General features: G+C 50.2%; 2 protein-coding genes across 4 annotated transcripts in view; one reads left to right on the forward strand and one right to left on the reverse strand.

Moving 5' to 3' along the window:
• The window catches only part of LOC134505231 (lysosomal alpha-glucosidase-like), a 24,484-nt gene extending 19,680 nt beyond the window's left edge, over nucleotides 1-4,804 (reverse strand). The window contains exon 1 of the mRNA XM_063314840.1: nucleotides 4,638-4,804. The gene's annotated coding sequence lies outside the window, so the exon portion shown is untranslated. The remainder of the gene's footprint in view (nucleotides 1-4,637) is intronic.
• Nucleotides 449-15,296, forward strand: MAFK (MAF bZIP transcription factor K). Of its 3 annotated transcripts, none has more exons than XM_063314845.1 (3): nucleotides 449-643; nucleotides 11,887-11,966; nucleotides 13,438-15,296. In XM_063314845.1, the coding sequence occupies exons 2-3, from the start codon at nucleotides 11,931-11,933 to the stop codon at nucleotides 13,903-13,905; spliced, it is 504 nt and encodes a 167-aa protein (XP_063170915.1). In that variant the 5' UTR covers nucleotides 449-643; nucleotides 11,887-11,930; the 3' UTR covers nucleotides 13,906-15,296. The 3 variants fall into 3 exon arrangements, with proteins under 3 accessions (XP_063170915.1, XP_063170913.1, XP_063170914.1); XM_063314843.1 differs by lacking the exon at nucleotides 449-643 and adding an exon at nucleotides 8,040-8,381; XM_063314844.1 differs by lacking the exon at nucleotides 449-643 and adding an exon at nucleotides 9,694-9,982.
• Nucleotides 15,297-16,081: the final 785 nt, after the last annotated feature.

Consider the following 16,081-nt stretch of genomic DNA (forward strand, 5'->3'; position numbering starts at 1 on the left):
TTGGGTAAAACCCCCTTGCTGGTCCGGCCTACGGATGGGGAGAGTGGGATCTAGGGCTCCAGGCACCCAGCGAGCCCCGGCGGGAGGAAGAACCCCCTTTTTTTTTAAACTGGGGAGCACCGCCTGGATCCATTCATCCCTCGCGAACCCGCCTTCCCGCGCTTCCCCTCTCGCCAAGAATGAAACGCCGTGGGCGTGGCCAAAGAGGGTCGAGTCCAGAGGCGGGGGCGTGACGTCCTCGCCCCTTCCCTGACGTGAGGACGCTCAGCGACAGCCCATCCCGGAAGCAGCAGGAGAGCTCGGATTGGCCGGGAGCGTTCAAAATAGAAGGAAAAGGGGAGGAGCCCGCGCGCGCGCGCGATTGCGCCCCCCGTTTTTTTCTGTTGTTGTGGTTCCTCCTCCCCGCGGAGGAGGGCTGGGGAGGCGCTCACTGGCGGCACGCGCGCCGGGGAGGAGGCGGGAGCTAGGCTGCTGCCCGAAGGGAGGGGGGAAAGGAGGCGGCGGCGCGCGCAGCCCCCCCTCCCCGCGCGCTCGGCCGTTGGGGGCTTTCGCGCCTCCGTCGCCTCAGAAGCGCCGCCGGGCAGCGGCTTGGGGGACGCCCCGCCGGCCGAGGGCGTGAGGGCGCGCGCGCCCAGCGGCGCAGGTGAGGCAGCGGCGAAAGCGACCGTGAGGGGGAAAAAAGCGGGAGGAGGAGGAGGAGGAGGAGGGAGGGAGAAGCGAGGCGGCCCGGCCCCGCCCCGCCCCGCCCCTCGCTCGGCGCCTGCGCGGACGCGCGGGGCGGGGCCTGAGGCGCGGGCGGGGGAGTGGGCCGAGTCGCCGCGCACGTGGCGGAAGCGGCGCGGCGGCGCGGCGGCCTCCCGGGCGAACGGGGGGGGGCGCCCCGCGTTGCAAGCGAGCGCGATGCGGGCGGCTCCCCGCTCTCGCGGGCCGTGCGCTCGGCAGGGGCGGCCTGCGCGCCCTGAGCCCCTCTTCGGCTCTCGCGCCGCCCGCTGAGCGGCTGGGCGCGTCGTGGGAAGGGGCGAGCGGACCCCCGGGCCGCCCCGGGCTTGGAGCGCCGTGCGCAGGCCTCTCCGCCGCCTGCTGGAGGGGCGTGGGGTGAGTACCTCTCTTGCGTGTCAGGACCTCGTGGGGAGCGGCTTTTCCGTGGCCTGGGGGAGGAGGGGTGTTGTGCGAGTGTGGCTCTTGCGTGTCAGGACCTCGTGGGGAGCAGGGAGGGGTGAGGAAAGCGCTCTTCCCGTATAGAGGGGTTGCCCGTGCGCCGAGGAGAGCGCCCTTCCCCTCCAGAGTGCATCGGACGCAGTTTCCCCATCCTCTGGCCCAGCGTTTCTCAGCCTGGGTCGCTTTCAGATGTGTGGACTTCAATTCTGGGAGTTGAAGTCCTCATATCTGAAAGCGGCCAAGGCTGAGAAGCGCTGCTGCGGCATCTACCTTGCATCCATGACCTCCCCACCAAGCACATCAGGAGGGCGTTTTTGCATTTTATCTGCCATTACATGCAATACTGCTTTGCTCGGGGCAGCATATGTGCAGGAGATGCATCCCTAAACAAGCACCAAACTGCTTCTGCTGTTGCGACATGGTTCTTTAGACAACAGGCGTTATTAGGGAAGGTTAAATTCACTTCCTGCTCTAAGCCAGGATTCCCTTAAACATTTGTTGAACAGGCCAGCAAGGGATGAGATAAAAATGCTTCATAGACCACAGTGGCCCAGCTTATGCAACTCACCGAGCCAAAATCAAGGCCCAGGGGGACTAGCCAATTTGTGAGGTTGGTGGCACTGAGAGGAGGACTCGCCTGCAGGAATGCCGTGGCTGAATGGGAAGCGGGATCTTGGTTTTCCTGGCTGAACCGTTGTACCAGTCTGTGTTTATCTACAATTATGTACAATGTTGCTTTGTTTCAGGGCAGTGTATATGCACTAAATGCATCCATAAACAAACACTTAACTGTGGCTACTTTTGTAACAGGGTTACAAGACAGCAAGTATTAAGTTCCAAAGCAAGCCTTGGCCTGCACTTAAAGCTGCAGAGCCATAATCTTATTTTACGAGCAGGCATGCTTTTTTCTATCTGGTGCTACTGGAATTTCCCCCAACTCAGGACAAATTTAAAACCTGGGAAGCCCCTGGCTTCAAAGTTCACCTCAGTCTTGCAAAAACTCAGCCCCCCCGTGAACCGCCTTAGGGAAGCTGCTGTTATATGAATCTTATTTCCACTTTCAACAATCTGGGGAATAACCTTACTGTACTGTCTTCCCACAGAAAAGGGGTCAGCGTGGCTGGGGTTGTATTTCATGGGGTTTATCTCATTCAGCCTTCCACCATGTGGGAGACTTCCATGTGTGTGGGTGAGCTTCCAGAATTCCCTGGTCACCACGCATTCCTGAAAATTCTGGGAATTGGTCCCCAGATCTGGAGGGGGGTATAGATCAGATAAGGCTGTGATATTGCAACATAGCAACGGCGGTGGCCAGTTGCCTGCTGAGCTAACACATGTCTATTCTAGAAGTTTTTAAAATAGTTGGTGGATGTGTTTTCTAATGTGTAATTGGATGACATGATTACAGTGACTTGGAATTGAGGATGCTGCTAATGGTTAGGAAAGTTTGAGGGGTTGTATTTGCAAGGGAATTTTACACATGTTGAATGAATCAGCAGAGCATATTCTAGGTAGGAGATGCTTCTGAGTCATTGTGTTTTTGCCCCTTCAGCTGGAACATGCACACACGCTTCTGTGTATCCCGTCTCCTTCAAAAGACCGTTCAGTGCAGTCTAACTCCATGCTTCCTACTGGCATGCATAAGCAGGCATCAGTTATTTAGAGAAGTCATGCGGCAGGTATCTGGGGGGGACAGTTGCTTGAACGGGATACTGCAGTTGAGTGGTCTGTTGCAAAATAAAAGGGAGTTTCTTGTTCACCAAATCATTTCATCTCTGCAGCCTACTCTTAATATTAGTAACTGGTGATGCTTTAACAGGACAGCTCAGTGTTGAATTCTAAATGAGGAACGGTTGCTTAATCCTCTCCTTCCATGTGGCCACCCATGAGACTAGCATTAGTTCTCATAAGGCCTTGCATTTCACTATCATATGGTTAATCATGTGTAAGGGTGCATCTCAAATCCTCTGGCGTCATTGGCTCACTGGTTATACTAAATGAGAAGTGGACATCTTAGTGGCCCAGGAACCCCATATGAGACTTGTCAGTGTCTAGTTTTCTCAAGAGAACGCTACCTGCTGCTTGGTGTTTTTGCTCAAGCTAAGGGACCTCTGATAACTTCTTTACACTCCTGATAAGCAGGGGGGGGGAACTGTCTACTGATTTTTTTTTTTTTTTGGTTGAAAGGACAGAGTTGAAGAACTCATGTAGGAAAAAATGGCTCTGCACTGGGAGCTGGCTAGTGGCTGAACAGGGGTCCACAACACTAGCCAGTTGAATGTAAATAAAGTGAAAGCTAGATAATTGATTTATGTTTACCTTTTGAGAAACACAGAAGCCCATTGGTCTCTCTTTCTCTTTTTGGGAATACTAGACCTCCAGGCCACAGTAAAGGCTTTTAGAAGTCTCCTTGAGCTTCAAAGTGGTGAGCCATTTGGCATCTAGTGTTGGGAATCACAGAACTCAAATCAGGAAAGTGGAATGTTTCCATCACAAAATAGGTTGAATCAGGGTGTGGGGAGGATTGTTGAAGATCCCTCTTTCTGAAGTGATGCCATAGGGTTTTTACTTATTTTTACTTATTTTGAAGCCTTGCACATACAACAGAACAGAACAACATTGCATTTAAGCACCTCTGGAGAATGCTAAGTTGAGGGAGGCAGTAGTAGGTTTTCAGCATTAGCCCTGCTATCTGGAGTATCTCAGTAAGTACACTAAGCATTATAAGGCAGAACTGAATGGAAGTGGGCCATTTAGTTAAGCCTTTCAGCTTTCAGTCGGGAGCTCCTTAAAACAGAAGCAGGGCTTAAAAGTGTCTTCACTCTTTTGTTGGTCCACAGAACCTGGTTGTGGGGCACATTCTTTTTCCCACTGGAAGGCTCCAGCAGTCTAATCGAATCGCTGAGGAGGTTACTCTCCATAAGGGATTGAGCTCACGCATCTGCAGCATGAGTTTTGGAAAGAATTGCTAAACCGCATGATACAAAAAATCATACCTTAAATGCTGAATGATCAGGTGATGAGGTAGAGGAATTCCCCAGCTTCCAAACATGAAATCATTTCAGCTCTGATTTCGAGCGCTCTGTCCCTTCCTGTTCCTCCTCCCTCCCCCTCCTCCTCTTCTTTCAGAGCTAAGAAGTAAGTGGAAGGAGACGAGTAGAAACAAGGCCTTTGTAAATATGAGATTAGCCAACCAAGCAGAGATCTCCATGGCAGGGACAGGCAGTAGATATCAGAGAGGCCTACTGTATTTTTTGCTGCCTTATTGTTATAAATGGGGGCTTGGAGGAAGGTAGGAAAACAGAACTATGGAGTATTGCACAACCTCTCAGGGTGGGAAGTTATTAATACCTTCCTTTTCTTTCTTTCTCCCCCCCCCCCGCTTTTTTTTTTTTTTAAAGAATTTTAAGGTCCTCTGCAGTCCTGTTCAAACGACTTCCCCAGCCAGCCTGCTGGGATGTAATATTTAATCCATTTACCTTTCTGCCTCAGCACCGATGAAAACCGCAGCGCGCTGTGTTCTCTTCCTTCCCGTCTCTGAGCTCCGGCGCAGAGAAATCTTCCTCCTCGCAGTCACTTCCTAAACATGACGGCCCGGATGTTATCCAGTGGCAGCTGGCAGTATTGGCAGGGCTCTGCGCAGTGGATAATTAACCCTGTTTTGTGCTTTTAGAGAGGCTGAACAGAAAAGTGGAACGCTGCTTGGGGGGAAAAAAAAATAAAACACTCATCTTTACCATAGATGGAAGCTTTTGGAAGAGATGCATTGGGGAGGTTACTTGGGGGCGGGGGCAGACTGGGATTTGTAAACTAGCCCTTGCTCGGCCTTTCTCAGCTCAGTGCGTTCTGGAATTTGGGACTACAGTTTCCATTGGCCCCTGCTGGGGGTGAGAGTTGGTTCAAGCATGTGTGTGAAAGATCGAGGAAAGCGAATTTAAAATAACTTCGAAAGGGTCTCAAAAACAGCAGCCGTTCCAGGGTGTGTTTTCATGCTTTGTGTTTTCACAATAGTGACCCCCGGTCCTATCAAGGATTTCAGAGAGGAGAAATTGTCCCTTCCCCGACACAGGTTATAATAGATGAAGTTGGTGGGAATCTGCATTATTAATGACGTACAAGGTGGCACAATTTCATTTGGATGGTTTTTGTAGAATCTGCAACTTGCTTCACATTTGACAGGTGAATGTTGGGGGAACTGGCTTCGGAATTCTGGGAGTTGAAGTCCACACGTCTTAAGGTGGCCAAGTTTGAAAAATACTGGCTTATGCCCTTTGAATTTGCTTGCGGCTAATCTATAGGCAAGGTGCCAAGTATTGAAACTAAGAAGGTAGAAACTTTTTCAGGAACTATCAGCTCCCTAGGAAGGCAGCTACAACTTCCATAGAGGTGTGAAGTCTTTTGGGAAAAAGACTAAACATATAAATTGTTTTCCTGATTTAAAAAACAAGTGGACTGAGAAGCATTTCCTTATATGTTCATTTTGACTGATTGATTGACTGAGTGCTGTCAGGTCAATGTTGACTCTTAGTGACCACGTAGATAGACCTTCTCCAAGTTGATCTGGCCTTCTGAGTTTCTCAATAGTGCTTTCTTTGCTGTTGAAGTTGGATTGTCCATCCACCTTACTTCTGGTCATCCCCTTCTCATTCTTTCCATTTTTCCCAGCATTATGGACTTGTCAGAAAAGCTGAGTCTTCACCTAATGTGTCCAAAACGTGATCATTGATTTGTTCTATAAGCCATTTGTTTGTTTTCCTGGCTACTTTTCATGTTCTCCACAGCCTTTTCCAATAGCTGCGGTGAAAAGCATTAATATTTATTCTATCCTGTTTCTTCGAAGTCCAACTTTTGCACCTATAGAACTACCACAGGAAGACCATTGCCATAATTCCCCTAACTTGAGTCTTGTTCTCCTTCCCCATGAGAAGAGTCTTCTAGGAGGAGCAGGAGAGAAAGTGATTCCCTCCTTGGTCCACCTTGGAGTATTTCCTTCTCTGCTGACCTGCTGCTGCTCCCTTCAGGCTTGGGGAAAGTCCCCCACCCACTTTAAGAAGCCTCTGAGTTAGATCATGCCATGACTTGGGGGAAGAGTGGACTTTTTTGTCTCCAGTCTTTGGATGAAAGGTTCAGACCGGTCTCTCCAATCTCTACTGTGCAAGGACCAATTCTGAAGGAGCCAGGGTAGATGTTGAAAAATCTCACTCAGCACTTGTTGACCCAGTCGTGCACAGTTTGATTAGCTGGGAGAGCTTCGGGGCACCGCTGCTGCTGCCGCTGGTGGGGACAAGCCATCTTGTGCTGTTGGTGTGTCATGTGCAAACCGTGGTAGCCAAGTTAATTGCATAACCAACGGTAGCGGTATCTCATGAACACAACCGGGATAATTGTTGTATCACCGTTGCCTGAAGCACAGACGTGCCTCCCTCCCCTCCTTTGCTGCTCCACTTTCTTTGTTATCCAAAGCTGGCTGCAGCATCTGTGCAGCTTCCTACCAGACCACGGAAGGAAGACTCTCTGATCATCGTCCAGCATTCCCAAGAGAACTTTGCCTTGGCAAAAGTCCCTTTCAGTCTGGTGGCCCCTGACGCTCCACCTGTTTGGGTTCTTTTTCCCTGCTGGCTCTGATCACAGGCAGGATGGCTGCCTGGGTGAGTTCTCCATGCTGCTGCTTTCTAGAACATGAGCCACTGTGACTCGCCTGGTGTTCAAATTGCCCCCTCCCTTTTATGCGTACGCAGGCACATCCAGTGATTTCCACACGCTTATGGTCGCATAATTCTTACCGCTCATATTTTTTGCCTTGCGGCCAGCGATGTGGGGCGAGGGTCTGGCTAGAGCTAAATGTGCATGGCCAGGTGTGTAAGCAGCAGGCGGCGTAGAGTTGGTGAGGGATGGAAGTATATATTAAGCTTACGTACGGGCCCTTGCAAGAGGTAGGAAATTGGGTTTGTAGAGACTACATGGCAGGTATTCCATGTTGCACAGTTGCTTTTGTTGTACATTGGCAGGTGTGTGCCTTTAAAAAAAAATGAAATGTTTAGCAACACCCAAAATAAGAAATGGATAAAATAAATTTTTGAAAACCAGGAAATAAATGATTTTACCATGCCTTCAATGAGGTGGGCTGTTGTCCATGAAAACGTATGCTATGATACATTTTTAAGGTGGTTCCAATATTTTTTTGGGGGGGGTCACTGAAATGAGATTGTGGCAAGAGACGGAGGTGGCTGTTTCTCTGGATGTCCTTTTTGTGTAGCTCTGGGTGAAGAGAAGCTAGCGGTTGGTTCTTTTGCAATAAGGAGAAGCAGATCTCGTTTCAGGCTTTAGCGTCAAAAGTGGCAAGTGGCTAGCGCTGTTGTTCTACGTTTGCATTTCAAGGCAGAATTCAGGCAAACTCTCACAGCAGATCGACAGCGCAGAAGTGGCTGTAGTGCGATAATTCACAGAGCGGCAGTGACAGCAAAAAGACAGCTATAAACCTTGGTGTTTTAGAAGCCCGGAGCATAACGTTGCAACAGGTGGGACACAAGAAGTCCTCAGAAATTTGAGCAACCAGTGGGAGGAAAGAGGAACTCTGTGCGTCGGACGCACCTTTCTCCCGGACACAGAGGGTGCTTGCGCAGCCTTTCCATTGGTTAGTTGGTAGGTGGGGACAGCCAGTCAAGGACCAAGGGGCTTTCTGTGCCTGGTGCTGCCGTGGGGCTGGAACTTTGCCTCTCCCCCTCCCCCTTTATTTAAATTTCTTCAAGCGTTTTTGAAGTTCCTTTTTCTGGTATAACTGCCAAGCCCAGGGAGCCTCCAGCGCTGTCTCTCTTTCTCCTTTTAGGGGTTGGGTGGGGAGAAAGAAGGCGGGAAGGCAGACAAGGGGGAGGAGAAGGAAGTGTTCCTGGTTCTGTGGGAATGTGAGCTTTCCCCCACTCTGTAAACAGCTGGTGACTCATTGCATAACTATGGCACTGAAGGGATGCATATGCTAAGACATGCTGTGCGTGTGTGCATACCCAAGGATAGGGAGGAACGGTTTCCACTCGGCTTCCCCTCGGAAAGGGTTCCTGGAGAGAGACCCGGCGGCCTGCGCCTGCAGGTGCCACCTTCCTCCGAGGAGCGGCCCCGGCCCTGAAGGGGCTTCCGGGGCATCTGGCCACCAGGTCCAAACATGAGGGCAGGAGAGGGCAGCTGTAAAGGAACGAACAAGGGCCTGGGGAAAGCTCTTCAAGTCCAAGGTAATCCTTCTCTTGGCTCCTCCTCCACAGCCACGCCTTTCTTTATCTTATTTCCCGTTATGTGGCTGCCTGGCAACTTTGACTCCTCTGGTTCTGCAGAGCCTTTGGCTTCTGCACTGCTGGCCCTGGGGCCTTCGGTGCCTTGCAAGGAAGCCAACATGGCATGGCCACCTTTCCCCTGGTGGCTTCTAGCTGGGCCCCTTGTCATTCGATCCTTTCCTCCATGCGCAAAGTTCAGGGTGCTCGTGTTCTGGGGAGTGCTGAGTTGCTCGGGGGAGCTGCAGGAACAATTACAGTTTTCTGTGAATAAAACATGCCTTTGTAGTCCTGCTCTGCATTTCACTTTCCTTCCCCCCCCCCATCTGCCACATTCCCAGCTAGCTCTCCCTGCCTCCTCCAGTTCTTCTGAAGAATCTAAAGATGCTTGAGCCAGTACAGAGTGGCTTCTGTGCAGCAATCCCAAAGCTTTGAAAGTTAAACGGAAAGGAGCCATGACCATAGAATGCTGCCCTGTTTTCTTTTGCGCTGGGAATGCGTGGGGACAGGTTGCATTTGCTTAGTAAGCAGAAGGAGGCACTCTGCAAGTTCTCAGATGCGCTTTCCGATCCTGGATGGCGTTACTGCTTCTCTGTTTCTTTAAAAAAAGGGCACGGACATCGGAGAGGCGTGTTCCTCAGTGCCAGCGGCTCTGGCGGGCTGAGGAGGAAAGGCTGGGCTAGGGGATGTCCGGCGCCTATGAGAAGGCTCTGTTTCCCCCCTTCCGCCTCCAAGGCAGCAGCCACAGCCCCTCTGGCTTTCAGTTGTGTGCTCTCATCATATGACGGTGAACGGTGTCCGTCGCCACAAGTCAAGCAGGGGGCTGCTCAGGCTGAGCCAGCAAACACCCCCCCCCCACGCGCACCTCCCCGCCATTCTCTTCCCCGCCCTTTTCCCTCTGTCTGTCCCCCATGTGTTCCGAAATGCATGGGTTTGTTGACTCTCTCCTCTCCGTCCTCCCCGATGCCTTTGCACAGAGATGACCCCAAGTCATGATTTGCTTTTGGGCTTCTCTTGTTTCCATGGCTACCATCTCAGGGTTGGCTACTTTCCCAAGGTCACCATGGCAACTATCGGAAGGAAATCATGCTTGGGATGCTTTGGCTAGATGTCGTTGCCGTTGTCTTCTGTTTTTTTTTTTTTTTAATGATTAGAATGTGTGACACTGTGTAGATGTGGACGGAGACCAGTGTTTTCACCTCCACCACCCTGGCCCTGTTTTCTTCTTGGACGGACGGGCGGTGGCACGGGAGGGAAGGTGCTCCGGCCCGACGGTCTAAACGTTTCACATGTCCGGCGCCGCAGCCTCCCCGAGCCGGTGCTTCCTAGGCACGTCGGCTCTTAATGTTCAAGCCTCGCTCTTGTGGCCCGAGCCGGCGGGGAAGACGAAGCCACTGTGATGTCACAGCTGCATTGCCCTCTCCTTCAGTGGTAGGTACACGGCTCTTTGAAGCGGCTCCAACAGTGTCATCCGTGCCGTGCGATGCAGGTGGAGGCTCTGCGCCGAAGTCTAGACAGTCCGTCTCCGGTGCTCCTTGAGAGGGGCGCACTTTAGTGCACCTGAGGTGAGAGCCAAGGGCAGCCTCAGCAGGGGGAGAGCGGAGAAGCATTGCCGCTGGGCGCATCTCCCGTTGCTGGAAGGGGCCCCCTCCTTCAGAGGCGGATGGGAGAATTCCAGCCAAGCGAGGAAGCGTTGCGTTGTTTTCTCCTCTCGTGAAACCGCTCCGTCCTCGCGTCTCCATCAGCCGGTTTGTCTGCCTGCCACCCGTGTGCCATCTTTCAAAGAATTGGTTGCTTGGACTCGGGAGCTGCCTACAGGTGGGGCTGGGAGGCGTAGGGGACTTTTCTGCCTTTGAAGAGGCGGGGAGCCAAGAATAGGGAAGACGATTGCTTTGTGTTTCATTTCGTTTTTTTTTTGTTTGTTTGTTTGTTTTTTTGTGGATTGCAGCCCGGGATGGTGATGGGAAACTCGGATTTTAAGGATAACGTTTGCCTGCTTTTCAGAAAGCCCTGAAAGCAAACTTGGAGCTGGCTTTATATCTGTGGAGATTTGGAAAAGGGAGTTTGGCTTTGTGGAACGTTCTGGGCAGATCGAATCCAGATGGGCAGAATTCTTCTGGGTCCAGAAATTCCACCTCTTAACTCGGGTCTGGCAGGGAATCAAGGTTCATATGGCCATCTGTTTTCAAACCCCGCCTGAGGAAACAGCCTTACTAGGATGACTTGTGAAATGTGAAGTCATCTGAGGACTTTGGGTTCAACGGTGTTGCAGTGTGGAAGTCACAAGGGCCTCTCCAAATAATGTAGAACGATATAGGACAGCTTGGCAGAAATCACCTTAAATTCCTACTGTTGCCATCATTCCCCTTTCTCTTACCTCACTGCTGTCATTTTTTTAAAAAAAACTGAGCATAGATTGAAGCAATCTTGTTGGGGGTGTCTCGTGGGTTCTGGCTGAAGAAGACCATTTATTTAGGGAAGGCCCAGAGACTAATGGCAGAACAGTTGCTTTGCAGGTGTAAGAATGCAGTTTCTTCTTTTGGCATCTCTACTTAAAAAAAAAACATTTGCAGCAGATCTGAGACCAGAGTCTTTAAGAAAACTGTTGCCTTCCAAGAGGAGGTGCTGGGTTAACTAGCCCAGAGGTCCAAGTTGGTATAGTCCACAGTCTCTTTATGTGTTCAGTGTCATGTGTGAGCAGCTTCCTCTCCCCCTCAGCACATCTAGCAACTTGCTCAGGTTTTTCTCAGATTCTGGTTTATCTGGATTAGAGACCTGGTAGCTGGGAATATGGAGCGGGCAGAATTACCAACAAGAATGTTCCTCGGGCAGAAGAGGGTGCAGTTGTTCAGGCTGGCAATGGAACCTGAGAGCCCCCCGTGGCTTTTGAGTTGGCAGCGTATGGGGCATGCCTCGAACAAGTCAGCCTGGGCCATCTCTCATGTTCTAGGCCCGATAAAAGCTGCAGTGATGGCAGTAAGAAGTTTTTCTGCCGAAGAAGCAACTAGGAACTGGGTTTCTTATTCTGCTGGGCACCATCATCTTGCCTAGGCCTGCCTGAATACAGCAGAATCTGGACCCACCTCGCTCTTGCAGCCCGAATTGGCGATAAGGGAGATGGGGAAGAAAGGTTTTTCTCATCACAGCTGCTTTTTAAAAAAACGTAGTCTTAGGATGAGGGGGTTGATATTGTCCCTTGCTTGTGTGCCTTGTAATGGTACTAATGGGTTACGGCATCCTGAGATACCGGGCTTCTCTGCACTTGTAGATTGAGTGGCTGGTGAGATAAAAGTTGAGGAGGAGGAGGGAGATTTAAAAAACAGCATCTAAGAAGCATAGTGTTAAATAGCCTTGCAGTGAGAGGTGCTGATACTTGATTGGAAATACATCATTCTTTTCTCTAAGCTGCACGACATTTAACCTGTTGTCTCTCTTTCCCTCCCTCCCTGCTTCCCCCTTTTTTCTCCAGTTGCAATTTCTGAGCAGTTCTGTCCAGGAGATTGTGCCCAGGTTATGACGACTAATCCAAAACCAAACAAAGCATTTAAGGTAAGGCCCACTTGGATTTTAGAAAACGAAAGTGACATCTGCAGTGAAAGATGCCAGCTGTTGCACCCCCACTGCTTTACTTACCCCTTTTCCAAAAGCCAGTCTGTGCCCGAAAAGTAAGTTATGGGACCGTGTGTGATGCTATCCAGTCTTGCTTGAAGACAATAGCTTCACTTGGGCATCAGAACAGAGCAGCCTGGAATCTTTCTTTACTTTAAAAAAAAAAAAAAAAAAGAATTAGGATAGCTCTAACTTCAGTTTGGAGATAAGAACAATATACTCAGCTAAAGCTTTGTAAAATTCATGGTTCAACATAGGTTGAGCACAGCTGTGGAATAAATTACATCTCCCCAGTTTAAATTCCAGTTAAGAAAAAAGGATTTTGGGTGGTGGTCCATGGGAAACGCTACACCTCTGCAGAAGACTGTTTCAAAAGCCCTACTCCCCTAACAGATTTCCTGTGCAACCTGATCAGGCCATGATTCTCCTTGCAGAATGATCAGAGCCATTTCCTTTCCATACTTCTCCTGAACAACTTCCCGGGTTGAGATGCCTGTTGGGAAGGCTGGCAGGCAGGCTGGCTCGCTCCAGGGTTTCCTATCTTTCACTGAGGGTATGGCCAGATGCTGTTGGGTGATGCCAAACTGTTCATGAAGCTGCGCCATTTCTTACAGTCTGGTCAAGTCACTGTAAAATTGCCCTCTGGCTATGCTCACGTAGTTCACTAGTCTGAAAGAAAAGGACTTGGTCCCGTTTCGGTCACATATTGTCACGTCCTGATGTTTTTAGAGTGTTAAAGTTATTAAAAATACTTTTAAAATACATCCCTCATTGGAGAGTTGTCTGCTTGTACTAATTACAAAAGCAAGTCGGTGGTGGAGTAATAACGCTAACTTCTTCAAAATCCTGATGAATCACCATCATGTCGAGCCATATGTTTTATACGTGGGGATGGTACTTCGAGCGGTGGCTAAGAGGGAGTACAAAGGCACAAAGTAGCTTCAGTCAAAGCCTGTTACTTATTACATCTCAGGAACATGGACATAAAGAGGTACGCTCAGGTTTTGTTTCGTTTGGATTCTCACCCAAAATTCCAGAACTGGATGGTAGCTGATCCTCACATAGTTCACTAGTCTTTAAAAAAAAAAAAAAAGGTAGGTAGCTGAGCTCATTCTTACAGGCTGGTCTTAACCACAGTCGGGTATTTTGAAGATTCCTCCGGGGCAGTCCGCACGCAACACTTCCCCATGTACGATCTGGCGGTTACAAAGGTATGGCCGTGACCTAGTGCAGCCTTTCTCGACCCTGGCCACTTTCAGACGCGGGGACTTCAACTCCCAGGATTCCCCAGCCAGCCATGCTGGCTGGGGAATCCTGGGAGTTGAAGTCCCCGCGTCTGAAAGTGGCCAGGGTCGAGCAACACTGACCCACTGTAATGTAGTCATGAGTTTTGTGACGTTGGTGTCTATAGGTCAAGGAGGAGTCGGGAGAAAACGCCCCGGTGCTGAGCGATGACGAACTCGTGTCGATGTCCGTGCGGGAGCTGAACCAGCACCTGCGAGGTCTCACGAAAGAGGAGGTGATTCGCTTGAAGCAACGGCGGCGCACACTCAAGAACCGGGGCTACGCGGCCAGCTGCCGGATCAAGCGGGTGACCCAGAAGGAGGAGCTGGAGCGGCAGCGGGCAGACCTCCAGCAAGAGGTGGAGAAGCTCGCCCGGGAAAACAGCAGCATGAAACTGGAGCTGGACGCCTTGCGCTCCAAGTACGAAGCCCTGCAGACCTTTGCGCGCACCGTGGCCCGGGGCCCCATCACCCCCACCAAAGTCGCCACCACCAGCGTCATCACCATCGTGAAGTCGGCCGAAATCTCCTCCGGCTCCGTGCCGTTTTCTGCGGCCTCCGAATGTCCCAGGAGAGAGAGCTCGCTGCCTTGTTAGAACGGAGGATTTTTGTAGAGCCCGCCTTTCTTTTGGACCAGAAGTCTGTCCGTCTTTTCCCAAAAACCATGCCGCGGGGGACTCTATGAAGGGGAAACGAACTGGCTGCTTTACCTCTTTCTCAGTAAGCCCTTTGGGGCCGAAATTGGAATTCCATACCTAGACGCAGACGCCCAATGAGGGGTCTTGCGCGGCCCCTCCTTGTGGTCACTCTCGAGTCCCACTAGCTCCCCAACTGATGGAAGATATCAAGGGAATGTGGTTTTTTTTTAATGAAAATAAACAGAATGGATAACATGGTAGAATCATTAGGCCTGATGAAAAAATGGAGGGAAATCGTCTCTTCCTGTAGGCAGGAAGAAAAGCAGCCCCATCATAGCTATCTTGATAGGTTGTGGGTGATAAAGACTCTGGAAGAGGTGGTGCATCCAGGTTTAATAGCATACGGTCTTTTCTCTCCAGATATGGACAGCCTACATCAGTGAATTTCCACCTTGGTTGCTGGTCCCTGACGCTGCTCTGTCCCTGCGGGGGCTCTCTCTGGTCCCCTGTCCCAGCAAAACGGAACAGCATCTACAATGCAAAAATCTCACTTAAGCTGCTTCCCCATCATGTGCCTGTGAACTGGGTTTCCTTTCTAATGTGGTCGTGTTGCTTCCAAACAATACATTTTGGTCCGTGTAATCCAGGTTCTGCGGTATTGCAGGGAAAAGGGAATGGGAAACTTAACGAAGAACATGCAGCGTGGGGCTAGACCTGGTGGCTAGGTTGTGGGGAAAAAAAAAGATAGTTTACTAGAAGAGGAACTGTTATGGTGAAGGATCGTGCTGAAAAAGATGCCTTTGAATCAGCACGACTTACTCAACCTGAAAGGCTTATCGATCAAAGACATGTCGGGAGTTTTTTTTTTTTATTTTGCAAGGAAGCTGCAAAAAGAAATACAAATTCAACCCACAGCCTTATCTATAATATTTCTGCTGCCACAACCCCCTTGTTTTGGTGCTCTTTAACGTCAAGAGGTGTCAAAAGTGTATGCACAGTAAAAAAAGCAGAGTTACATTAGGTCTAAATATCTGCAGGGAAATGGGCTCCTCGAGATAACTCTCACCAAACCGGAAGACACGAATTATGCAGAGGAACACAGAGAAGTTTAAAAGTTGGCATTTTCTGAGAAAAGCTAAATTGGGATGTGGGTCATGGGGTTCCAAGAAACAGGAAAAGTCAGAGCTCGTCAACTTGGCGATAAGAAGGGACGTAGGCCGCTGCTGGTATGTCTGCAAAAGATGAGGTGTGCATGTGGAAGGGCAACGTGTCTGAGTTTGCCCAGATTTCAGAAGATTGTTCTTACAGAGAGCAGAGAAGAGGTAAAGCCGTTTTTTTTGTTTTGTTTTGTTTTTTGGTGGGTTTATGGAGAAGAGTGAGGAATGGATGATGGTGAAAGCTGGGTTGTAAATGAAGGCAAGGGTGAAGAGAATAGAAAACAAGGCCTGGAACTTGCCCATGTTGTGAGGCAGATGCATTGCCCTTTAAAACTTTTTTCTCTCGTGAGGTTTCTAGATCAAAGAGGCCCAAAACTTCCAGTGTGAGAACAAAAGCCTCCAGAGAGCTGCTGGCAGGTTCAGTGTGTTTCTTTATATAAGATTGCTGCCCCCTTCTGCCTTCCTGGAGCAAATGCATTAGAGGAAAAGCCGACTTCCTATTCCTCTGAAGGTGGGGCAGGCACGGTGTCTGCTCCCGCCGCAGGACATTTACGTGGTGGGAATGTTCAGGTGCTGTGCCTCCCCCGCATCGCGCAAAGATACGGTGCTGCTTCACGTTGCGGAAGCTGCTCAAATGTTTGCATGACCCGTAGTAGCCAACACCTCCCCCGTGTGTGGTTGAGGACCTCGCGTCTTGTTTCCCAAAATGCTAGTCCTGCGGCGTTTCCTTGGGGTGTTTTAAAAACTCCGTATGTGTTCCTGTGTATCTAACGCCAGTAGCTTGTGACCTCTGCTCTGTGGGTGCATTTGTAAGCTTCTCCAAAAGCAAATCAGGAGCAAGAGCTTGCCTATAACATCAGTGTAGGTGTTGGCGGTGAGTGCATCCTGAGTGGCATTACTAACACTGTGAATATAGCACCGCTGGTAGTTGGGTGCATGGATAGTCCAGATCTTTTATCACGCCATTGGCATATGCA

This window comes from Candoia aspera, chromosome 14 (genome assembly GCF_035149785.1).
Source record: "Candoia aspera isolate rCanAsp1 chromosome 14, rCanAsp1.hap2, whole genome shotgun sequence".
Classification (NCBI taxonomy): domain Eukaryota; kingdom Metazoa; phylum Chordata; class Lepidosauria; order Squamata; family Boidae; genus Candoia; species Candoia aspera.